A 24,986-nucleotide genomic window follows, 5' to 3' on the forward strand; every position below is an offset into this window, starting at 1 on the left:
CTAAAGTCATTCCGCTACCCAGGAATAGTACAAATTGGTGTTTGTCCAGATACACTGCTATTTTACTGTAAACAAATTGACAACAGACTTCCAGCACGCTTATAGTGAAGGACATTCAACAAGCACAGCACTTACACAAATGACTGATGATTGGCTGAGAGAAATTGATAATACAAATATTGTGGGGGCTGTTTTGTTAGACTTCTTCAGTGCAGCTTTTAACATTATCGATCCTAGTACGCTGCTGGAAAAACCTTGCTATATTGTGGATAAAAGGTTAACTGTCTAACATAACACAGAGGGTGTTCTTTAATGGAAGCCTCTCCAACATTATCCACGTAGAATCAGGAAATCCCCAGGGCAACCTTACTTTTTTCAATCTTTACTAACGAGCTTTGAGTAAAGCCAGTGTGCCTATGTATGCGGATGACTCAACACTATACATGTCATTTACTACAGCGACTGAAATTACTGCAACACTTAGAGTTACAGTTAGTTTCAGAATGGGTGGCAAGGAATAAGTTATTCCTAAATATTTCAAAAACTAAAAGCATTGTATTTGGGACAAATCATTCACTAAACCTCAACAAAATATTGTAATGAATAATGTGGAAATAGAGTTCAGGTAACTAAACTGCTTGGAGTAAACCTGTATTGTAAACTATCATGGTCAAAACAATGATACAACAGTAGCTAAGATGGTGAGAAGTCTGTCCATAATAAAGCGCTGCTCTGCCTTCTTAACAACACTATCAACAAGGCAGGTCCTACAGGCCCTGGTTTTGTCACACCTGGACTACTGTTCAGTCGTGTGGTCAGGTGCCACAAAGAGGGAATTGCAATTGGCTCAAACAGGGCAGCGCGGCTTCCTCACTACCTGTATTTGCGAGAGATTTTGACATGTTGAATGCACCGAGCTGTCTGTTTGAACTACTCGGACACCCACGCATACCCCACAAGACATGCCACCAGAGGTCTCTACACGGTCCACAAGTCCAGAACAGACTATGGAAGGCGCACAGTACTACATAAAGCCATGACTACATTCCACATCAAGTAACTCATGCAAGCAGTAAAACTAGATTTAAAAAACAGAAAAATACACCTTATGGAACAGCGGAGACTGTGAAGCAACACAAACGTAGGCACAGACACATGCATACAAACACAAAATAACATGTGCACTAAACACACACGTACACATGGATTTTGTGTTGTAGAGATGTGGTAGTAGAGTAGGGGCCAGAGGCCACACACTTAATGTGTTGTGAAACCTGTTGAGAATGTCATGTAATGTTTTTTAAAAATGGTATAACTGCCTTAATGATGCTGGATCCCAGGAAGAGTAGCTGCTGCCTTGGCAGGAACTAATGGGGAGGGAGATAATACGTACTGACTTGACTGTCTCATAGAGGTTGGCAAAAAGACACACGCCGACAAGCACGCACAGCATGCACACATACCTACCCACCCACACACCTACTAGACCTTAAGCCGATACCGATTAAATACCGATTTATATATATATATATATATATATTTGTAATAATGACAATTACAACAATACTGAATGAACATTTATTTTAATGTAATATAATACATCAATAAAATCAATTTAGTCTCAAATAGATAATGAAACATGTTCAATTTGGTTTAAATAATGTAAAAACAAAGTGTTGGAGAAGAAAGTAAAAGTGCAATATTTGCCATGTAAAAAAGCTAACGTTTAAGTTCCTTGCTCAGAACATGAGAACATATGAAAGCTGGTGGTTCCTTTTAACACGAGTCTTCAATATTCCCAGGTAAGAAGTTTTAGGTTGTAGTTATTATAGGACTCTCTCTCTCTATACCATTTGTATTTGATATACCTTTGACTTTTGGATGTTCTAATAGGTACTTTAGTGTTGCCAGCCTAATCTCGGGGGTTGATAGGCTTGAAGTCATAAACAGCGCAATGCTTGAAGCACAGGGAATTGCTGCTGGCAAATGCAGGAAAGTGCTGCTTGAATGAATGCTTATGAGCCTGCTGCTGCCTACCAATGCTCAGTCAGACTGCTCTATCAAATATCAAATCATAGAATTTAATTATAATATAATAACACACAGAAATAGGAGCCTTAGGTCAATAATATGGTAGAATCCGAAAACTGTAATTTCGAAAACAAAACGTTTATTCTTTCAGTGAAATACGTAACCGTTCCGTATTTTATCTAAAGGGTGGCATCCCTAAGTCTAAATATTGCTGTTGCATTGCACAACCTTCAATGTTATGACATAATTATGTACAATTCTGGCAAATTAATTACGGTCTTTGTTAGGAAGAAATGGTCTTCACACTGTTCGCCACGAGCCAGGCCCAAACTGCATCAATTATATGCAACGCAGGACAAGCTAGATGATGAACTAGCAATATTATCAACCATGTGTAGTTAACTAGTGATTATGTTAAGATTGATAGTTTTTTTATAAGACAAGTGTAATGCTAGCTAGCAACTTACCTTGGCTCCTTGCTGCACTCGCGTAACAGGTCGTCAGCCTTCCATGCAATCTCCTTCCTCGTGGCGTGCAATGTGCCATGATCAGTGTCCAAAAATGCTGATTACCGATTGTTATGAAAACTTGAAATCGGCCCTAATTAAATCTGCCATTCCAATTAATCGGTCGATCTCTAACACCTACACACACACCCACCTACCTACCCACACACCCACCCACACACTTCCCGGTCAAGTTCAAACCAGGCGGCCAGGATGGGCCGGTCACAGACCCATGATGACATCACAGTCAGTTTCCTGTCCACTGCAGCTATACAGTAAGTCCACTGCAGCTACTGTATACAGGATGTGGACTGGGGGGCTCCTCCTTCACTCCTATCCTCTAAACCAGTGGTCACCAAGGCATCTCCAAGGCATTCCTAGTCCATCACCCTACATTTCTTTAAAAACCCAGACGAATAAGCCTAGCGTTCCTTTTGTTTGTATTGTTTTTATTTGTTTTGTGCCGTTTGCGCTGGGTGCACTTGATTCAGTATCTCTAGCGCTGGGAAGGGAAAGTGTTTTCATTTTGAATCATTTAATGTGTCTGAAGGTAGAACTCCGTCTATACAAGTAAGTTCATGTTTAAGTTGTTATTCAGCACTGTCAACACTTTGTTTCATAAGCCATGAAATTCCACTCACGCTACAACCAGCACAGCAGCTGTAATGAATGAGTACAGCAAAGTGTTTCCATAAGCCTGCATTGTTATTATTAGCTGCTTGGACCGCCTGGACATCTACACCACCCGATGTCACAGGAAGGCCAAAAAGATCAAGGACATCAACCACCCGAGCCACCGCCTGTTCACCCCGCTATCATCCAGAAGGTGAGGTCAGTACAGGTGCATCAAAGCTGGGACCGACTGTTAAACAGCCATCAATGGCACATTAGAGGCTGCTGCCTATAGGCGTAGACTAGGAATCACTGGCCACTTTAAGGAATGGAACACTAGTCACTTTAATAATGTTTACATATCTTGCATTACTCCTCTCATGTCTATACACTGTTTTATATACTATATCTTAGTCTGTTCCGCCCTGCCATCTCTCGTCCAAATGTGTATATATATAGTCTTAATTCATTCCTTACTTAGATTTACATGTATTTTGGGTATATGTTGTGAAACTGTTAGATATTACTTGTTAGCTATAACTGCACCGTCGGAGATAGAAGCACAAGTATTTCACTACACCCGCAATAACATCTGCTAATCACGTGTATGTGACCAATAACATTTGATTTGTGTATTCTTTAAGTAATGAGGAATATTTCGCTTTCTTTGGTCATAGGAGTAACAACATCCATTGGTGCATGAGGCAGAAATAATGCACTGCGACTTGAGATTCGCCATCAGCTGGAAGACTGTGTCTTCTTTTCTCAGAGGAGGGAGGGAGAGAGAAAGGATGGTGTGTCAGGTGACAGGCAGCCTTACAGCTGCTCCCCCCCTCCCCTCAGACTGACCATCAGATGCTGCCATCAGCCCCCCAAAAAAAAAGCTAGTGATTATGCCTCACAATACAACAAAGTATCTATTACCAGTGTGATATAATTTCTAATTAATAAAATATAATTTCTAAATGGTCGTAGAACAGCAACATTGGAAGGGAAATTCAAGCATAGCCAATATGCAGTGATAATGTATTGGGCCTACTGCACAAATCTCATTGCTACAGTACTGTTTTATAATTGGTTAATGTTGCACAGGCGTACGTTTTTTAAGTAATGTTTAAAAATAAATCTGAGCGGTAGATCTCGGCTTGCATTTTGACTCAGAAACAGTTGGTGACCACTACTCTAAATGTCACTCTCCTTCCTTCCTGCTCTTTCCTGACCTCTGTCTACCGCTCGCCCATCTCCATCACTGACTTTCAATTGTCTGTCTCGCCTCCTTTTTCCTCCCCTCCTTTCCAGTCTCCACCACTCTTTTGTCATGTTCTGTCCGCTCTTCTCCTCTCTCTCAGCATGCACTGGACAGAGGCCCTGTAATCCCATTAAGAGAGGGAGAGCCACTGGCTGGCTGGCCGGACGCGCGCGCGCGCACACACACACACCAGAGAAAACAGTGCTTTAGAAGAGTCTTCCTGTCTGATACAACACACAGTTCTTTCATCCGTTTACAGTTTAAACCAGACTTAACCCACAGGCCTCAACCACCAAGGACAAACCCTGGGTTATTACAGTTTAAACCAGACTAAATCCACAGGCCTCAACCACCAAGGACAAACCCTGGGTTATTACAGTTTAAACCAGACTAAATCCACAGGCCTCAACCACCAAGGACAAACCCTGGGTTATTACAGTTTAAACCAGACTAAATCCACAGGCCTCAACCACCAAGGACAAACCCTGGGTTATTACAGTTTAAACCAGACTTAACCCACAGGCCTCAACCACCAAGGACAAACCCTGGGTTATTACAGTTTAAACCAGACTTAACCCACAGGCCTCAACCACCAAGGACAAACCCTGGGTTATTACAGTTTAAACCAGACTAAATCCACAGGCCTCAACCACCAAGGACAAACCCTGGGTTATTACAGTTTAAACCAGACTTAACCCACAGGCCTCAACCACCAAGGACAAACCCTGGGTTATTACAGTTTAAACCAGCATAAATCCGCTGGCCTCAACCACCAAGGACAAACCCTGACTTTAGCACTAACACCATGACTATCTACTCTCCCCCTCCCTGTCAATCCCCTCCTCTCTACAGGAAGTGTGGCAGGACAAAATATAGGTCACCCGGCCACACACAGTCACCACTGCACAGAAGACCTACAGCAAACCTGACAGGACAAGAATAGCGGTCACACACAGAGACACACACACACACAGACACAGAGACAGTCACACAGCCACACACAGAGACAGACAGTCACACAGCCACACACAGAGACAGACACAGTCACACACAGAGACAGACACAGTCACACACAGAGACAGACACAGTCACACACAGAGACAGACACAGTCACACACAGAGACAGACACAGACACACACAGAGACAGACACACACAGAGACAGACACAGTCACACACAGAGACAGACACAGTCACAGACACAGTCACAGACACAGTCACAGACACAGTCACACACAGAGACAGACACAGTCACACACAGAGACAGACACAGTCACACACAGAGACAGACACACACAGAGACAGACACAGTCACACACAGAGACAGACACAGTCACACACAGAGAGACAGACAGAATAAAGGTTACAAAAAATAATCACAAAAACACACTCTTATCTAGGTGGGTGAGGGCAGTGTGGAGTGCAATTGAGATTGCGTCTTCTATGGATCTGTTAGGGCAGTATGCAAATTGGAGTGGGTCCAGGGTGTCTGGGATGATGGAGTTGATGTGTGCCATAACCAGCCTTTCAATGTGACCCTTCACCACCCATTAATAAGGTTTGATTATAGAACCTGTTGTGACCTATCACCATCCATCATTGGAGTTTGGGAGGTCCCCCCCAGCGTTATGAGACAGTCAACATCGTCAAAGCACGGTCACTCCTAAAACCTATTCTAAACAGAAAGGGAAAACACAGAAACAACACACACAATTTTTTGTTTTTAATATTATGGGTTGTCTGGGGGATAGGGTGGTTTAGGATTGGTGGGGTGGTTTCCCCTTGACTGACTGACAGACAGACAGACAGACAGACAGACAGACACATGCATATTCGGTAAAAGCCAAAGTGCAGTCATTCTGGTATGACTTTCATTTCTGCGCCTCACCCTGCCTGAGAGGGAGATATGGAGGGAAGGAGAGAGGGAGAAAAATGATCTCAAGAGACCCCCGAGAGAGTGCAGTGCTGTCTAACCAGGTGTGTGTGTGTGTGTACCCTAGGCCATTTACCTCAGACAAGGGCTCAAAAGAACCTTTCTATCGTTTTCCATTTCCTTCTAATAGCCTTACAATAGCCTTACACAGTATCTAGGCCTGGGGTCACAGGGTTCAACCCTCTATTCGTTCTCCTGTTTCAACTCACTTCTGTGGAAAATGCTAGTGGAGAAGAGCTAGCTGTAGCTAGCTGTAGCTTAACTGTGACAACACCTTCCATGACACCTGAAGGAACGGTTGCCCCACAGCCTGTGGTGTGCTGTGCCAAGCAGACTGTGCTGATCTTTGCATGCCTTTGCTGCTGTCAGATGCCCTTAAGTGATGCCTCAGTCGTTGACTGCAGCAAAACCAAGTCAAAGCCACTAGACTGAAATGCTACTTAATGAAGTGGCTGAACATTACGTGGGGAGGAAAGCTGGCAAAGAAGGGAATTCGTGCCCATTCCCAGTTTTCCCAAATGAGAACTTACCCCTCCCCTCCGCTCTCTCCTCCCCTCGCTCCTTTCTTCTGCTAACCACAGCTCCGCTAGCTAGCATATAGTTGCCCCTGGCTAACCCCAGCTCCACTAGCTAGCATATAGTTGCCCATGGCTAACACCCAGTGATGCTAGCTAGGCTCGAATTGCCCCTGGCTAACCCCAGTGATGCTAGCTAGGCTCTAGTTGCCCCAGGCTAACCCCAGTGATATTAGCTTGGCTCTGGTTGTTGCCCCACTGGCTGCTGTATGAACATGGCCGCTGTTCTCTGCTCAGTGCTGAGCAGCCTAGCATCTACAACAGCCTAGCCAGCAAACATCTCCACACATCAGTGTTCTATCAAAGAAAGAGAGCGAGAGAGAGAGCAAGAAAGAGCAAAAAAAAAAAAAAAGAGCAAGAAAGAGAGCGAGCGAGAAATAGAGCGAGCGAGCAAGAAAGAGCGAACAAGAAAGAGAGCAAGAGAGAGCAAGAAAGGGAGCGAGGGAGCGAGTGAGCGTGAACGAGAGCGAGCGTGCGAGAAAAAGAGCAAAAAAGAGAGCGAGAGAGCGAGAGGGCAAGAAAGAGCAAGCATAAAAGAGAGCGAGCAGACAGGTCTTACAGTAAGCTGTGTGTTCTCGGATCAATTCTAATATCCTCGTAACTGACTTAAGACGCCACACACCCCCTCATGGAGAAGGACCTGGTGTGTAGGAGTCAGAAAGCATATTAGAACAAGCTTAACAAAGAGAAAGAGAGTGAAATAACATTGTGGAGGAGACAGAGTTGACTCGGGGTCAAAAAAATGTTCTGTTAGTCCCTGTTCCATCCAGCCTGGAGAATGCAGCGATTATGTCTCCTGATCAGGACATACAGTTGAAGTCGGAGGTTTACATACACCATTGCCATATACATTTAATTCCCTGTCTTAGGTCAGTTAGTCTCTGTCTTAGTCACCACTTAATTTTAAGAATATTAAATGTCAGAATAATAGTAGAGTGATTTAATTCAGCTTTTATTTCTTTCATCACATTCCCAGTGGATCAGAAGTTTACATACACTCAATTAGTATTTGGTAACATTGCCTTTAAATTGTTTAACTTGGGTCAAACGTTTCGGGTAGCCTTCCACAAGCTTCCTACAATAAGATGGGTGAATTTTGGCCCATTCCTCCTGACAGAGCTGGTGTAACTGAGCCAGGTTTGTAGGCCTCCTTGCTCACACACGTTTTATCAGTTCTGCCCACATATTTTCTATAGGATTGAGGTCAGGGCCACTCCAATACCTTGATTTTGTTGTCCTAAAGACATTTTGTCACAACTTTGGAAGTATGCTTGGGGTCATTGTCCATTTGGAAGACCCATTTGCGACCAAGCTTTAACTTCCTGACTGATGTCTTGAGATGTTGCTTCAATTTATCCACACCAATTACCCCTCCTCATGATGCCATCTATTTTGTGAGGTGCATCAGTCCCTCCTGCAGCAAAACACCCCGAAAACATGATGCTGCCACCCCCGTGCTTCACGGTTGGGATGGTGTTCTTTCGGCTTGCATGCCTCCCCCTTTTTCCTCCAAACATAACGATGGTCATTATGTCCAAACAGTATTATTTTTGTTTCATCAGACCAGAGGACATTTCTCCAAAAAGTATGATCTCTGTCCCCATGTGCAGTGCAAACCGTAGTCTGGCAATTTTATGGCGGTTTTGAGCAGTGACATTTTACTTGCAGAGCGGCCTTTCAGGTTATGTCGATATATGACTCATTTTTACTGTGGATATAGATACTTTTGTACCGGTTTCCTCCAGCATCTTCACAGTGAAATGCTTACTTGCAGACTCTAACCAATAGTGCAAAAAAAGGTATTAGGTGAATAACTGTTGGGAAAATTACTTGTGTCATGCACAAAGTAGATGTACTAACCGAACTTGCCAAAACTATAGTTTGTTAATTAACAAGAAATTTGTGGAGTTGTTGAAAAATTAGTTTTAATGACTCCAACCTAAGTCTATATAAACTTCTGACTTCAACTGTATATAATTCAGCTCTAGAACTACACAGCAAATTCTCCAGTGTTAAATCAACACTGAGTGTTGAATAACAGTGGTCCATTGTCTATACGGGTCCAACCTTTTCAGTGTTAAATTAACACATTGCTTAGCCACATTTGCATATTTCCCAGAGTGCCTTGCCTTTCGAGTGAATTGGAAAATTATCACCCATGACTGTATTTGTTAGTGACAGAATCATGGTTGTTGAATTCATCCATTTTCAGTCCTGTGGCCTTCAACAACTGAGAACCAAAGCAAATATGTTAGCATTTAAACAAAATTATTTAATATAATAGCACATGTATTTCATAAGGCCTCATTTTGAGGTCCTAGTTTTACCCTGATACAGTGGCCTGAAACTCATGGTTTACAGGACACATCAGGCCTGCAAGTCACATTATGCTGGCTTGCAAAGTGATGTGTGATTCTTATTGGAATCCAGCCAGAGTGGGGATATCCAACATTTGGCATTTGTATTCACCCACAACCTGCATTCAGAATGACTGCCGGGTTGGGAAGACTAAGACAAGAGAATACCTAAACCATTTAAACTGAAACAACCGTTTCAGTATTGGGTGCAATCAGTCCAAGTAAAAGATTGGATTTGTTTAGAAAATGTATGTTATTGATATGAGTAGCACACGATTAATCAATCAATCAATGTATATGCAAAAACATAAATAATGAAAAAAACAATAATAAAAATCAACAAGCAATAGAGCATGCTGGGAAATATGATAATGTAGGTGTGGTTTGGTTTAATGATGGTTATTAACATCAACACTGGGATAGGGCTGGGCAATATGGCCAAAAAATCATATAAAATTTATAGGTGACTCACGATATACAGTACCAGTCAAAAGTTTGGACACACCTACTCATTCCAGAATTTTTCTTTATTTTTACTATTTTCTACATTGTAAAATAATAGTAAGACATCAAAACTATGAAATAACACATATGGAATCATGTAGTAAGCAATAAATTGTTGAAGAAATCAAAATACATTTTAGATTTGATATTCTTCAAAGTAGTAACCCTTTGCACACTCGTGGTATACTCTCAACCAGCTTCATGAGGTAGTCACCAGGAATGCATTTCAATTAACTTCTTGGATATAGGGGGCGCTCTTAATTTGTGGATAAAAAAAACATTCCCGTTTTAAACAAGATATTTTGTCACGAAAAGATGCTCGACTATGCATATAATTGACAGCTTTGGAAAGAAAACACTCTGACGTTTCCAAAACTGCAAAGATATTGTCTGTGAGTGCCACAGAACTAATGCTACAGGCAAAACCAAGATCAAATTTCATACAGGAAGTGCCCCAGATTTTGAATGCGCTGTGTTCCAATGTCTCCTTATATGGCTGTGTATGGGTCACGAATGAGCTTAGACTTTGTCGTTTCCCCAAGGTGTCGACAGCATCGTGACGTATTTGTAGGCAAATCATTGGAAGATTGACCTTAAGAGACTACATCTACCAGGTGGCCGCTTGGTGTCCTCCGTTGCAATTATTGCGTAACCTCCAGCTGCGTGTATTTTTTGTTTGCTTCGAGGAGAAACACAGCTGCCACGAATGATTTATCATCGAATAGATATGTGAAAAACACCTTGAGGATTGATTCTAAACAACGTTTGCCATGTTTCTGTCAATATTATGGAGTTAATTTGGTAAAAAGTTCGGCGTTGTAGACTGCATTTTCTGATTTTTTTCTTAGCCAAACGTGATGAACAAAACGGAGCGATTTCTCCTACACAAATAATCTTTTTGGAAAAAATGAAAATTTGCTATCTAACTGAAAGTCTCCTCATTCAAAGGTAAATGATTTTATTTGAATGCTTTTCTTGTTTTTGTGAAAATGTTGCCTGCTGAATGCTAGGCTTAATGCTATGCTAGCTATCAATACTCTTACACAAATGCTTGTGTAGCTATGGTTGAAAAGCATATTTTGAAAATCTGAGATGACAGTGTTGTTAACAAAAGGCTAAGCTTGTGAGTGAATATATTTCTTTCATTTCATTTGCGATTTTCATGAATAGTTAACGTTGCGTTATGGTAATGAGCTTGAGGCTATAATTACGCTCCCGGATACGGGATTGCTTGACGCAAGAAGTTAACAGGTGTGTGTTGTTAAAAATTGAATTTTTTCCTTCTTAATGCGTTTGAGCCAATCAGTTGTTGTGACAAGGTAAGGGTTGTATACAGAAGATTGCTCATGTGAGCTGCCAAATAGGGCTAAGAAAAACAACAGTTCATCATTACTTTAAGACATGAAGGTCAATCCGCAAAATTTCAAGAACTTTGAAAGTTTCTTCAAGTGCAGTCTCAAAAACCATCAAGCGCTATGATGAAACTGGTTCTCATGAGGACCGCCACAGGAAAGAAAGATCCAGAGTTACCAGAGGATAAGTTCATTAGAGTTACCAGCCTCAGAAATTGCTGCCCAAATAAATGCTTCAAAGAGTTCACATCTCAACATCAACTGTTCAGAGGAGACTGCGTGAATCAGGCCTTCATGGTTGAATTGCTGCAAAGAAACCACTACTAAAGGACACCAATAAGAAGAAGAGACTTACTTGAGCCAAGAAACACAAGCAATGTACATTAGACCGGTGGAAATCTATCCTTTGGTCTGATGAGTCCAAATGAGATTTTTGGTTCCACTGCTGGTGACACTGTCTGTGATTTATTTAGAATTCAAGGAACACTTGACCAGCATGGCTACCACAGCATTCTGCTGCGATACACCATCCCATCTGGTTTGCGCTTAGTGGGACTAACATATTTTTTTTTCCCAACAGGACAATGACACAACACACCTCCAGGCTGTGTAAGGGCTATTTTACAAAGAAGGAGAAAGTTGGAGTACTGCATCAGATGACCTGGCCTCCACAATCACCTGACCTCAACCCAAATGAGATGATTTGAGATGACTTGGACCGCAGAGTGAAGGAAAACAAGTACTCAGCATTTGTGGGAACTCCTTCAAGATGGTTAGAAAAGCATTCCAGGTGAAGCTGGTTGAGAGAATGCCAAGAGTGTGCAAAGCTGTCATGAAGGCAAAGGGTTACTACCTTGAAGAATCAAAAATATATTTGGAATTGTCCAACACTTTTATGGATAGTACATGATTCCATATGTGTTATTTCATAGTTGTGATGTCTTCACTATTATTCTACAATGTAGAAAATAGTAAAAACAAAGAAAAACCCTTGAATGAGTAGGTGTCCAAACTTTTGACTGGTACTGTATATCTCTATATTTTGTATGATTTCTCTAAATAAGCATTGTTGTACAATTAAAAGGTCAAATACACTGTATTTTAACCAGTCAGCAATAATCTAATGAATTCAGGGTTTGTGAAGTTATACCTAGTTTAAATATAAGCCTTCCACAAACATCAGACCCACTAATCATTTAATTAGTTTAACAAAATAGCGTAATTATAGATTTTTTTGCAATAATCACTGATCTAGCTTTCAAGTCTAGCTATGAAAATGTCCTTTTCTGTTACAAATTATACGGGTCCAATTATACGCATCCTTTTGTCTGTATCCAACTGTTTGAACAGCATGTTACACGGAACCCAAACTGGCTGCGTGAGTGCATACGTGTATTTTGTCCACCCACACCAAATGCGATCATGACATGCAGGTTAAAATATCAAAACAAATTCTGAACCAATTACATTAATTTGGGGACAGGTCGAAAAGCATTAAACATTTATGGCAATTTAGCTAGCTAGCTTGCTTGCACTTGCTAGCTAATTTGTCCTATTTAGCTAGCTTGCTGTTACTAGCTAATTTGTCCTGGGATATAAACATTGAGTTATTTTACCTGAAATGCACAACATCCTCTACTCCGACCATTAGTTCACACATAAAACGGTGAACCGAATTGTTTATAATCATCTCTCTTCCTTCTAGGCATTTTTTCACTTGACTTTATATTTCAATTGCAACTTTCATAAATTCGGTGCATTACTGACCTTGTATAACCAATGAGGAGATGGCAGTGGGTACCTGCTTCTATAAACCAATGAGGAGATGGGAGAGGCAGGACTTGCAGCGCGATCTGCGTCACAAATAGAACTGACTTCTATTTTAGCCCTTGGCAACGCAGACGCTCGTTAGCGAGGGCGAGCAGTGTGGGTGCAATAATTGAATAATATAGATTTCTAAATGTATTTTGCAACGCGAGCGCTGTAGTCAGCCTGTTAGCCTGTCCACTTAGTTCAGATGTTGAAATCAAGTGGCCTACCTTATTTCTCAGAATGAAAATGAGTTGCCAATTCCTGATATAATTGTTTTATTTTATGCTTATTGAACATTTATTAAACACAGACATTCTTGTACACCAATGCTACACATGACCAACTGAGCATTCATTTTCCAGAATCAATGTTCATTGATACTCTCGTTTTAGTAGTGTCTGCTCTGCGCGCAACTTGAGTAGTTGAGACATAAAAGGGCATAGTTAGAAACGTTAACTTGTCCTCTATTACAGTAAAATAACGTCTCAATGTGTTTCAGTGTCCATATGACCCATTCTGTTGGACCAAACCTCAAATGCAAATAATGAGTTGAAAGCACTTGTCAGAGAGGAAGATGTGATCTCTCAACTGTTGGCGTGAGAGGCAGGGGAAGGGCTTGGTGCACGTTTAAACCATAGAGGAAGAGGCGAAGCAAGAGGTTTCACTCCCCCTAAAATCAGTACAAAAATAAGTAAATGTGTTTCTATGAGTTTATTTTGGACCTACTGTGAGCTTGTCGCCTGCCTTTCCATCTTTAGGACAACAACTCCCATTGTTAGGGTGGAGACGTGCATCTAATCATTATATACAGATCTCCGGTATAAATGGGAAGGTACACACAGCACAGAGGAGCGAAGGAGACGAGACCAAAAATACAACATGAGAACAAGCAGACAAACGCTCATAAAACAAAAACAACAAAACCTTGATTTTTGCGATACAAACATTTGGAATATCGTGTAAAAACAAATTCATTCATTAAATTAATTTGATATATCGCACAGCACTACACTGGGCTTCTTTTACATAGCTGACTTAATTTAACACTCACTTCTGGTGTTCATTTAACACCAGAATCAACACTAGGTAATACTGGCCAATTTGCTGTGTATATCTTCAGCTCTAGCAGAGAACTCACTCACACTGCTGCGGTGTGTGTGCGCGGGCTAGCGTGCGTGTGTGTGTGTGGTGTGTGAGATGGTACAGATAAAGCACCAGGGTTGAGATGAGGACATGGCTGCGAATGAGCATTGACGTCAGCTATGAAGTGTACCAGGACATTTAGATAACTTTCTATGAATACACACCATGAGTCAAATGTAAAAAGAGGTAGTACATACATAAAACAGAAACACACAAACAGGTATACAGTAGGTCTACTCAAACAATACCTATACAAAAGTATGTGGACACCCCTTCAAATGAGTGGATTGGACTATTTCAGCCACAGCCACTGCTGACAGATGTATAAAATCAAGCACAAAGCCATGCAATCTCCATAGACAAACATTGGAAGTAGAATGGCCTTACTGAAGAGCTCATTGACTTTCAATGTGGCACTGTCATAGGATGCAGTGCATCAGATTTCTGCCCTGCAACAGCTGCCCCAGTCAACTGTAAGTGCTGTTATTGTGAAGTGGAAACGTCTAGGAGCAACAATGGCTCAGCCGCGAATAATGGTCTGGGGCTGTTTTTCATGGTTCTGGCCCCTTCGTTCCGGTGAAGGGAAATCTTAACGCTACAGCATAAAATTACATTCTAGACGATTCTGTGTTTCCAAATTTGTGGCAACAGTTTGAGGAAGGCCCTTTCTGTTTCAGCATGGCAATGTCCTTGTGCACAAAGTGAGGTCCATACAGAAATGGTTTGTTGAGATCGGTGTGGAAGAACTTGACTGGCCTGCACAGAGCCCTGACCTACAATCCATCGAACACCTTTGCGATGAATTGGAACGCCAACTGCGAGCCAGGCCTAATCGGCCAACATCAGTGACCGACCTCACTAATGCTCTTGTGGCTGAATGGAAGCAAGTCTCCAGCAGTGTCTTCCCAGAAGAGTAGAAGCAAAGGGGGACCAACTCCATATTAATGCCCATGATTTTGGAATGAGATGTTTAACAAGTAGGTGTCCACATACTGGTCATGTAGTGTATTTCTAAAACACACACATACTGTATACACAGACAATGAAACACACACGCACACACAACATTTGGCTGTGTAACTATGGTGTGAGTGACGATGCTTTAATAAATAACCAGACCCGGCCCTGTGTGTAATGTGAGTTTATATTTAGCTCTATGAATCTCCCCTCCAGTCATTTCAGCTGCCCATTGGCCAGAGGTCATGTGACTCATCAGCAGCAGCATCATCATCATCATCATCATCATCGTCGTTATTATTAGGTGTACAGCTCGCCTCCAGAAGCACATGGTCGCCCGCTGGTTATCCAGTCTCACATGACTCCAATCTAACCACGAAGGGTAAGCATGTGCTAGCCCAGTCAGATTCCAAATCAAACCTTTCAACATATGATGCCTATTCATGTGGCTGAGTTTGTGAAATATTTGATGTTATCAGGAGCATTGTTCCCATGTTCTACAGAGCCTATGGAGACAAGAACTGTCTCCATGTGTGTCTGCCACAGGCTGATGTCGGTATTGGAAAATATCTAGTCTGTGTTTGAATCATTTCCATCCACTTACCTACTCAAATAAAGACAGACGCACCACTAAGTGCATCCTGCCGGGCTGTTTCACCGCCTGATAAAACAACTGCACAGTCCACAATCTCCGGGCTCTCCAGAGGGTGGTGCAGCCAGCCCAACGTATCACTGGGGGTCCACTGCCTGCCCTCCAGGACATATCCAGCACCCGGAAGTCAAAGGAAGGCTAAGAAGATCATCAAGAACCTCAACTACCCGAGCCACAGCCTTTTCACCCCGCTACCATCTAGCAGGCAGAGACCATACAGGTGCATCAAAGCTGGGAAAGAGAGACTGAAAAACAGCTTATATATCTCCAGGCCATCAGACTTAAATAGTCGCCACTAGCCGGCATCCACCCAGTACAATGCCCTGAACTTAGTAACTGTTCCTAGCCGGCATACACCCAGTACAATGCCCTGAACTTAGTAACTGTTCCTAATGCCCTGAACTTAGTAACTGTTCCTAGCCTACCACCCGGTATCCCTGAACTTAGTAACTGTTCAGTACACCCGGTACAATGCCCTGAACTTAGTAACTATTCCTAGCTTAGTAACTATTCCTAGCTACCACCCGGTACAATGCCCTGAACTTAGTAACTGTTCCTAGCTGGCTACCACCTGGTACAATGCCCTGAACTTAGTAACTGTTCCTAGCTGGCTACCACCTGGTACAATGCCCTGAACTTAGTAACTGTTCCTAGCCGGCTACCACCTGGTACAATGCCCTGAACTTAGTAACTGTTCCTAGCCGGCTACCACCTGGTACTCTCCCCTGCCCCTTAGGGACTGCTGCCCTATGTACACAGTCATTTAACACTGGCCACTTTAATAATGTTTACATACTGTTTTACCCACTTCATATGTATATAATGTATTCTAGTCAAGTCTCATCCTATATAACTACTACTGTACACACCTTTCCTATTCATATACTGTCCACACTGTCTATACAAGCCATCATATACATATATATTGATATTTCGGACTGTGACATTGTTCGTTCTTATATTTCTTGATTTATTAATTAATATTTTGGGGATGTGTGTATTGTTTAGTTTGGTATCACTGTTGGAGCTAGAAACATAAGCATTTCGCTGCACTGATATCATCTGCAAAATGTGTACGCGACCAATACAATTTTACTTGAAAGCCATTGTTCAGGTCATGCACCCTAAAGTTAACACCATTTAGGAGTCATTTTTCTCTCTCGCTCCCTCCCTCATGCTTTTCAATGATGGATTGGTAATGCATGAGGGATTAAACACCTGTCCATTTCAAAGGGGTACATTCAGTCATGGGACCAACATACACAAGAATACGCAAAAACACAATGACACCCCGATCATCTACCAACCTTGTGAATGTCCGACAACAAGCCGTTGCACAATGCCTAGATGGACACACACAGTGGTGGAAAAAGTACCCCAATTGTCATACTTAAATAAAAGTAAAGATACCTTCATAGAAAATTACTCAAGTAAAAGTCAACCAGTAAAATACTACTTGAGTAAAAGTCTAAAAGTATTTGGTTTTAAATATACTTAAGTATCAAAAATAGAAATAATTTCAAATTCTTTATACTAAGCAAACCAGACAGTACCATTTTTTTTTTTTTTTTTTTATTTACAGATAGCCAGGGGCACGCACCCACACTTAGACATAATTTACAAACGAAGCATGTGTTTAGTGGGTCAGCCAGATCCTAGGCAGTAGGGATGACCAGGGATGTTCTCTTGATAAGTGTGTGAATTAGACCATTTTCCTGTCCTGCTAGGCATTCAAGATATAACGAGTACCTTTGGGTGTCAGGGAATATGTACGGCGTAAAAAGTACAGAGTTTTCTTTATTAATGTAGTGAAGTGAAAGTAAGTAAGTTGACAAAAATATAAATAGTAAAGTACAGATGCCCCAAAAACCTACTTAAGTAGTACTTAAGTATTTTTACTACACCACTGCACACACACACACACACGTTGTCTTTGACATCATCATTCCGACCACGACACATCAAAGTGACCTATTAGCTCTGGCATTTATTACTGCACCAATCAATGACCTGGTGGACAAGCTCAGCTTTACTCACTCCAGCTTTCACCTATCAACAACTCCCATATCGTCTTATATCTATCCATTTTGTCATGGTCCTGTCAACCTTTTCTTTATCACTTCATCTCTCCCCCATTAGGGGTTCTCATATCACGCTCTTTTTCCCTCCATCATTAAGTTTTTAATCCCTCCATCATAACAACGAGAGCATCTCTAAGCTACAGGGCTGTTTTGCTAGCACCGACGAGAATATGTTGTTTCGGGAGTCATCCGATGGTATTGAGGAGTTTACCACATCAGTAAACCTACTTCATTAATAAGTGCATCGATGACATCATCCATACAGTGACCGTAAGTACATATCCCAACCAGAAGCCATGGATTACAGGCAACATTCATACTGAGCAAACGGCTAGAGCTGCCGCTTTCAAGGAGCGGGACACTAACCCGGACGCTTATAAGAAATCCCACTGCGCCTGTCAACGAACCATCACACAGGTAAAGCATCAATACAGGACTAAGATCGAATTGTACTACACCGGCACTGACGCTCATCGGATGTGGGAGGGTTTGCAAACTACAACGGATTACACAGGGAAATCCAGCCATGAGCTGCCCAGTAACGCAAGCTACCAGATGAGCTAAATGCCTTCTATACTCGCATCAAGGCAAGCAACACTGAAACATGCGTAGAGCACCAGCTGTTCGGGACGACTGTGTGATCACGCTCTCCGTTGCGAGTAAGACCTTTAAACAGGTCAACATTCATAAGGACGCAGGGCCAGATGGATTACCAGGACACGTACTCAGAGCATGCGCTGACCAGCTGGCAAGTGTCTTCACTGACATTTTCAACCTGACACAGTCTGTCACACCTACATGTTTCAAGCAGACCACCATAGTCCCTGTGCCTAAGAATGCCAAGGTAACCTGTCTAAATGAATCTCGCCCTGTAGCACTCACATCTGCTGCTATGCTTTGAAAGGCGGGTCATGGCTCATATCAACACCATAATCCCAGACACCCTGACACCCACTCCAATTCGCCATAATCCCAGACACTCACTCCAATTCACTTACCACCCCAACAGATCCACAGATTATGCAATCTCTATTGCACTCCACACTGCCCATTCTCACTTGGACAAAAGGAACACCTACGTGAGAATGCTGTTCAGCATTCAACATCATAGTGCCCACAAGCTCATCACTAAGCTAGGAACCCTGGGTCTGAACACCTCCCTCTGCAACTGGATCCTGGACTTCCTGACGGGGCACCCCAAGGTGGTCAGGGTAGGCAACAACACATCCGCCACGCTGATCCTCAACACGGGGGCCCCTCAGTGGGGCGTGCTTAGTTCCCTCCTGTACTCCCTGTTCACCCACGACTCCAATACCATCGTTATGTTTGCCGATGACATGATGGTGGTAGGCCTGATCACCAACGATGAAGAGACAGCCTATAGGGAGGAGGTCATAGACCTGGCAGTGTGATGTCAGGACAACAACCCCTCCCTCAACGTCAGAAAGACAAAGGAGCTGATCACGAACTACAGGAAACGAAGGGCCGAGCACGCCCCCATTCACATCGATAGAGCTGAAGTGGAGTGGGTCACAGTCGTGGAGGGCACAACAACACCTCTTCACAAACCTCTTCCCCCTCAGGAGGCTGAAAATATTTGTCATTGGCCCTCAGATCCTCAAAAAGTTCTAAAGCTGCACCAGAGAGCATCTTGACTGGCTACATCACCACTTGGTATGGCAGCTGCTTGGCTTCCGACTGCAAGGTGCCACAGAGGGTAGTACGTATGGCCCAGTAAATCACTGGGGCGGAGCTCCCTGCCATCCAGGACCTTTATACCAGACAATGTCAGAGGAAGGCCCAAAAAATGTCAAAGACTCCAGTCACCCAATTCATAGATTGTTCTCTCTGCAACCACATGGCAAGCAGTATGGATGCACCAAGTCTTGAACCAAAAGGATCCTGATCAGCTTCCACCCCCAAGCCATAAGTCTGTTAAATAGTTAGTTCAATCGTTAGTTAACCAAATAGCTAACCGGACTCTCTTTTCTGACTCATCACACACGCTGCATCTACTGTTAATTATCTGTCACTTTATTCCTAGTTATATGTACATATCTACCTCAATTACCTCGTACCCCTGCACATCGACGCAGTAACGGGACTCCTTGTATATAGACAAGTTATTACCTCGTACCCCTGCACATCGACGTAGTACTGGTACTCCTTGTATAAAGCCAAGTTATTACCTCGTACCCCTGCACATCGACGCAGTACTGGTACCCCTTGTATATAGACAAGTTATTACCTCGTACCCCTGCACATCGACGCAGTACTGGTACCCCTTGTATAAAGCCAAGTTATTACCTCGTACCCCTGCACATCAACGCAGTACTGGTACCCCTTGTATAAAGCCAAGTTATTACCTCATACCCCTGCACATCGACGCAGTACTGGTACCCCTTGTATAAAGCCAAGTTATTACCTCGTACCCCTGCACATCGACGCAGTACATATACAGTGGGGCAAAAAAGTATTTAGTCAGCCACCAATTGTGCAAGTTCTCCCACTTAAAAAGATGAGAGGCCTGTAATTTTCATCATAGGTACACATCAACTATGACAGACAAAATGAGAAAAGAAATCCAGAAGATCACATTGTAGGATTTTTATGAATTTATTTGCAAATTATGGTGGAAAATAAGTATTTGGTCACCTACAAACAAGCAAGATTTCTGGCTCTCAAAGACCTGTAACGTCTTCTTTAAGAGGCTCCTCTGTCCTCCACTCGTTACCTGTATTAATGACACCTGTTTGAACTTGTTATCAGTATAAAAGACACCTGTCCACAACCTCAAACAGAAACACCCCAAACTCCACTATGGCCAAGACCAAAGAGCTGTCAAAGGACACCAGAAGCAAAATTGTAGACCTGCACCAGGCTGGGAAGACTGAATCTGCAATAGGTAAGCAGCTTGGCTTGAAGAAATCAACTGTGGGAGCAATTATTAGGTAATGGAAGACATACAAGACCACTGATAATCTCCCTCGATCTGGGGCTCCACGCAAGATCTCACCTCGTGGGGTCAAAATGATCACAAGAACGGTGAGCAAAAATCCCAGAACTACACGGGGGGACCTAGTGAATGACCTGCAGAGAGCTGGGACCAAAGTAACAGAGCCTACCATCAGTAACACACTACGCCGCCAGGGACTCAAATCCTGCAGTGCCAGTCATGTCCCCCTGCTTAAGCCAGTACATGTCCAGGCCCGTCTGAAGTTTGCTAGAGAGCATTTGGATGATCCAGAAGAAGATTGGGAGAATGTCATATGGTCAGATGAAACCAAAATATACATTTTTGGTAAAAACTCAACTCGTCATGTTTGGAGGACAAAGAATGCTGAGTTGCATCCAAAGAACTTACTGTGAAGCATGGTGGTGGAAACATCATGCTTTTGGGCTGTTTTTCTGCAAAGGGACCAGGGCGACTGATCCGTGTAAAGGAAAGAATGAATGGGGCCATGTATCGTGATATTTCGAGTGAAAACCTTCTTCCATCAGCAAGGGCATTGAAGATGAAACGTGGCTGGGTCTTTCAGCATGACAATGATCCCAAACACACCGCCCGGGCAACGAAGGAGTAGCTTCGTAAGAAGCATTTCAAGGTCCTGGAGTGGCCTAGCCAGTCTCCAGATCTCAACCCCATAGAACATCTTTGGAGGGAGTTGAAAGTCTGTGTTGCCCAGCAACAGCCCCAAAACATCACTGCTCTAGAGGAGATCTGCATGGAGGAATGGGCCAAAATACCAGCAACAGTGTGTGAAAATCTTGTGAAGACTTACAGAAAACGTTTGACCTCTGTCATTGCCAACAAAGGGTATATAACAAAGTATTTTGACCATTTTTGACCAAATACTTATTTTCCACCATAATTTGCAAATAAATTCATTAAAAATACGGATTTTTTTTTTCTCATTTTGTCTGTCATAGTTGAAGTGTACCTATGATGAAAATTACAGGCCTCTCTCATCTTTTTAAGTGGGAGAACTTGCACAATTGGTGGCTGACTAAATACTTTTTTGCCCACTGTGTGTATATATATATATTCATATTTACACACACACACACACACACACACACACGAGAGCAGCAGAATATGGGCCACATCTTCCTTTGTCCAGCTGGGCATTGTGCTTTTTGTCAACGCCTTCATGAAGTGGGTAGATGACAGAGTCATAACTTCATTGACCTGAACAGTAGCTGATAAAAGGTACATAAGGTTAAGTTTGTGCTGTGTAGTAGACTACAATTGCTCTCTGTCTGATCCTCCCTGTCTGCAAGGCTAAACAATGCTGCACTTAAACATGAATTACAGACATATCAACCAGTTCAGGTCTGAAAGCACAAACTGAAGGGTGAAAAAAACAGTCTGAAGGCAGAGAGGGAGAGGCAAAGAGAGAGAGGCAGAGGATATGGAGAAAGATAATATTTATTTTTCACAGATGAAAAATGAGAACATGAGACCTGTCAACACCACCACATCAACCAGAAGTCAGACAACGAATGCCAGATAAAAACTATTTGTTGTAGCTGGTGCCTGGTTCATATTTTGGCAGCAGTTCCAATGAGGCCATGATTACATTGTTGTTACCTCTTCAGCCAGAATGTCATGTTGAGGAGAACCAGCCAAACAGCAGGCCTCCACCCCTTCCTCTACCCTCCCTCACACTGACAGCGGCACACCTTTCAGTGGGGACTTAAATCCTGCCGTGACACCGCTGCCGGGTAGACAAAGGAAGTGTTATGTTCTGTCACTGTGTTATGTTCTGTCACTGTGTTGTGTTCTAGATCCTTGCTGGGAGATGATATCAGTGGTGGCCCAGGAGCACACAAACAGAGACAGACAAAGACAGACAGAGACAGACAGGAGATGTGTGTCTTTATGAAGAAGGAGCATTGATCTCTCCATAAGCACACACATGGACACACAAATAACAGACAGATATGTCCTGGGCTTATCATGCCAATGCAAAGTTGTCGATTACATTTTCATTACTCTCCTCTCTTTGCACGCAAATATGAATTAAGACTCTACCCATGCCTGATTCACCGGAGTTTGCATTGTAAATAGTGTGCAACTAAGTCATGAAACAAATCTGTGGTCAATAAACAAAACTAAGGCAAATGAGAGAATACACTTGTCTTGCAATGTCATGATGGAAAAACTGGAATTGGATTTTCAGATTTAGGACTCCTAAAACGGAAGTGTCAAACAAAAATAAAGTGACAGGTCAGCATCGCATACACGGCTCGAAAGGTGTCAACTCGCATGATGTCACCACCAAAACCACACACTTGCATTTCAACACAATTGATCTGCACAAACTACACTGTGATGATAACCTCTGAAATGAACATCTGCTACACTGTAGATATAACATGTATTTTAGACTCGAAAAAGTATCATCATCCGCAGAAGTCACCGGGCCTGTGTGCTGTCAGCCAGCTAGCCCTCCAGCTAGCTTGTTAGCTGTCCAATTTACAGTAAATACCAAGCCAACGTAGCGTAGCTAGCTGGATAAATAGCTAATAAACTAGCTAGCTACTTGAAACCTGTTCAAAATGTTAATCAAACAACGCACCTTGCGAGGGAAATAACGTTACACAGAACACGGCTAGGTTGCTAGCTAAATAAATCTGCCTAAAAATAAACTAGTGTGTAACAATACATTTTCAGGACCTAATCTGGGCCGCTGGCTGTGCTACACAGGCCACGGGATGCTCCGCCCGCAGGTTAACGTTACCGTTGTTTCCTAAAAATGAGAAGATTGCATAATGATCTCTACTTGGCAAGCTAACTAGCCATCTAGAGGAAAGTGAACTAATTTTCAGTGGTAGTCTTGTTCATAGTACATGTTCTGATACAGTAAACCTCTGATTTGTTGTCAAATATCACCGGCCACAAAAATGGATTATTAACTGGTAACGTTAGCTATGTGCTGTCAACGTGACAGCTGGAAAGCGGTAGCTGTACTCACCCCATTAACCAATCCATGGTGATGCTTGTATCTAGGAATAAATCCACCAGCAAGGGTTGGAGGCGACCCCCTACTTTATCCGGCCAACCCTCGCTTCACCACCTGGTCCCGACCCGTCTCTCTCCGTGGATCGGTGTCTCTCGGTCCCTAATTTGGTCGTCAAATGTCAAAAACGTATCGCTGGTGTCCTTGTTTTGAACCTGAGATAACAACAAGAACATGAACAACTATCTCGTTAGTCGGAGCCGAGGTGCTGCGCCGAGGGCGAGCGAGAGGAGCGCAGCATTGAGTGACTTTGAGCTCGGAGACGAGTGGAGGAGAGCGGGCAACGGTCTCGGTCCACTTTCCGGTCAGCGAGGTATCTCGTAGCTTCGGTTTTTATGTCGCCGTCCGCTAGCGTACCCAATGTCATTCGCCGACTGAATGAACCGAATCTTGTCTTGGGACGCCGCTTGTCTAGCTAGCTAGCTACACTCTGTCATGAATGCTAAATTGCAGGAAAATTACTATGCAGCTCAAACCGCTAGCTACAGCGGTCTTCAGCTGCTGCTGCGAACGAAATCCGGAAGTAAACACAGATCCGACCAACCCCCTCCAATGCGTATGCGTTGTGTTTCGTCACAACCAATGAAAATAGATGCGATATGTAGTTCAAAGAAGACCCATCTTCCTTAAAATTCCCTTTCAGTCATGCATGCAACAAAATAAATCGAATGTAGCTTTAATAGTATGGCATATCAACAACTGTATTTCATGCAGTCATCCCATTCATTGCAGCTAGTTAGGAGGTATTGCATTATGCATTGTTCATGTGTGACAATTGTCTCTCTCTCTCTCTCTCTCTCTCTCTCTCTCTCTCTCCCTCTCTCTCTCTGTGTCTCTCGCTCTCTCCTTCCATGCCCCTCTCTCTCTCAGGCTCACGCTCTCTCTCTCTGTCTCCATGCCCCTCTCTCCTTCTCCATGCCCCTCTCTCTCTCAGGCTCACGCTCTCTCTCTCTGTGTCTCTCGCTCTCTCCTTCCATCCATGCCCCCTCTCTCTCAGGCTCACGCTCTCTCTCTCTGTCTCTCGCTCTCTCCTTCCTCCATGCCCCTCTCTCTCTCAGGCTCACACTCTCTCTCTCTGTGTCTCTCGCTCTCTCCTTCCTCCATGCCCCCTCTCTCAGGCTCACGCTCTCTCTCTCTGTCTCTCGCTCTCTCCTTCCTCCATGCCCCTCTCTCTCTCAGGCTCACACTCTCTCTCTCTGT

The 24,986-nt window shown here is 43.1% G+C and overlaps 1 protein-coding gene across 1 annotated transcript in view; it reads right to left on the minus strand.

The window, feature by feature from the left end:
* Window positions 1-24,306, minus strand: part of LOC112216781 (MOB kinase activator 2) — a 98,071-nt gene extending 73,765 nt beyond the window's left edge. Inside the window, exon 1 of the mRNA XM_024377111.2 lies at window positions 23,742-24,306. Within this exon, the coding sequence (XP_024232879.1) occupies window positions 23,742-23,758 (17 nt within the window). The 5' untranslated portion in view covers window positions 23,759-24,306. The remainder of the gene's footprint in view (window positions 1-23,741) is intronic.
* Window positions 24,307-24,986: the final 680 nt, after the last annotated feature.

This window comes from Oncorhynchus tshawytscha, linkage group LG01 (assembly GCF_018296145.1).
Source record: "Oncorhynchus tshawytscha isolate Ot180627B linkage group LG01, Otsh_v2.0, whole genome shotgun sequence".
Taxonomy (NCBI): Eukaryota; Metazoa; Chordata; class Actinopteri; order Salmoniformes; family Salmonidae; genus Oncorhynchus; species Oncorhynchus tshawytscha.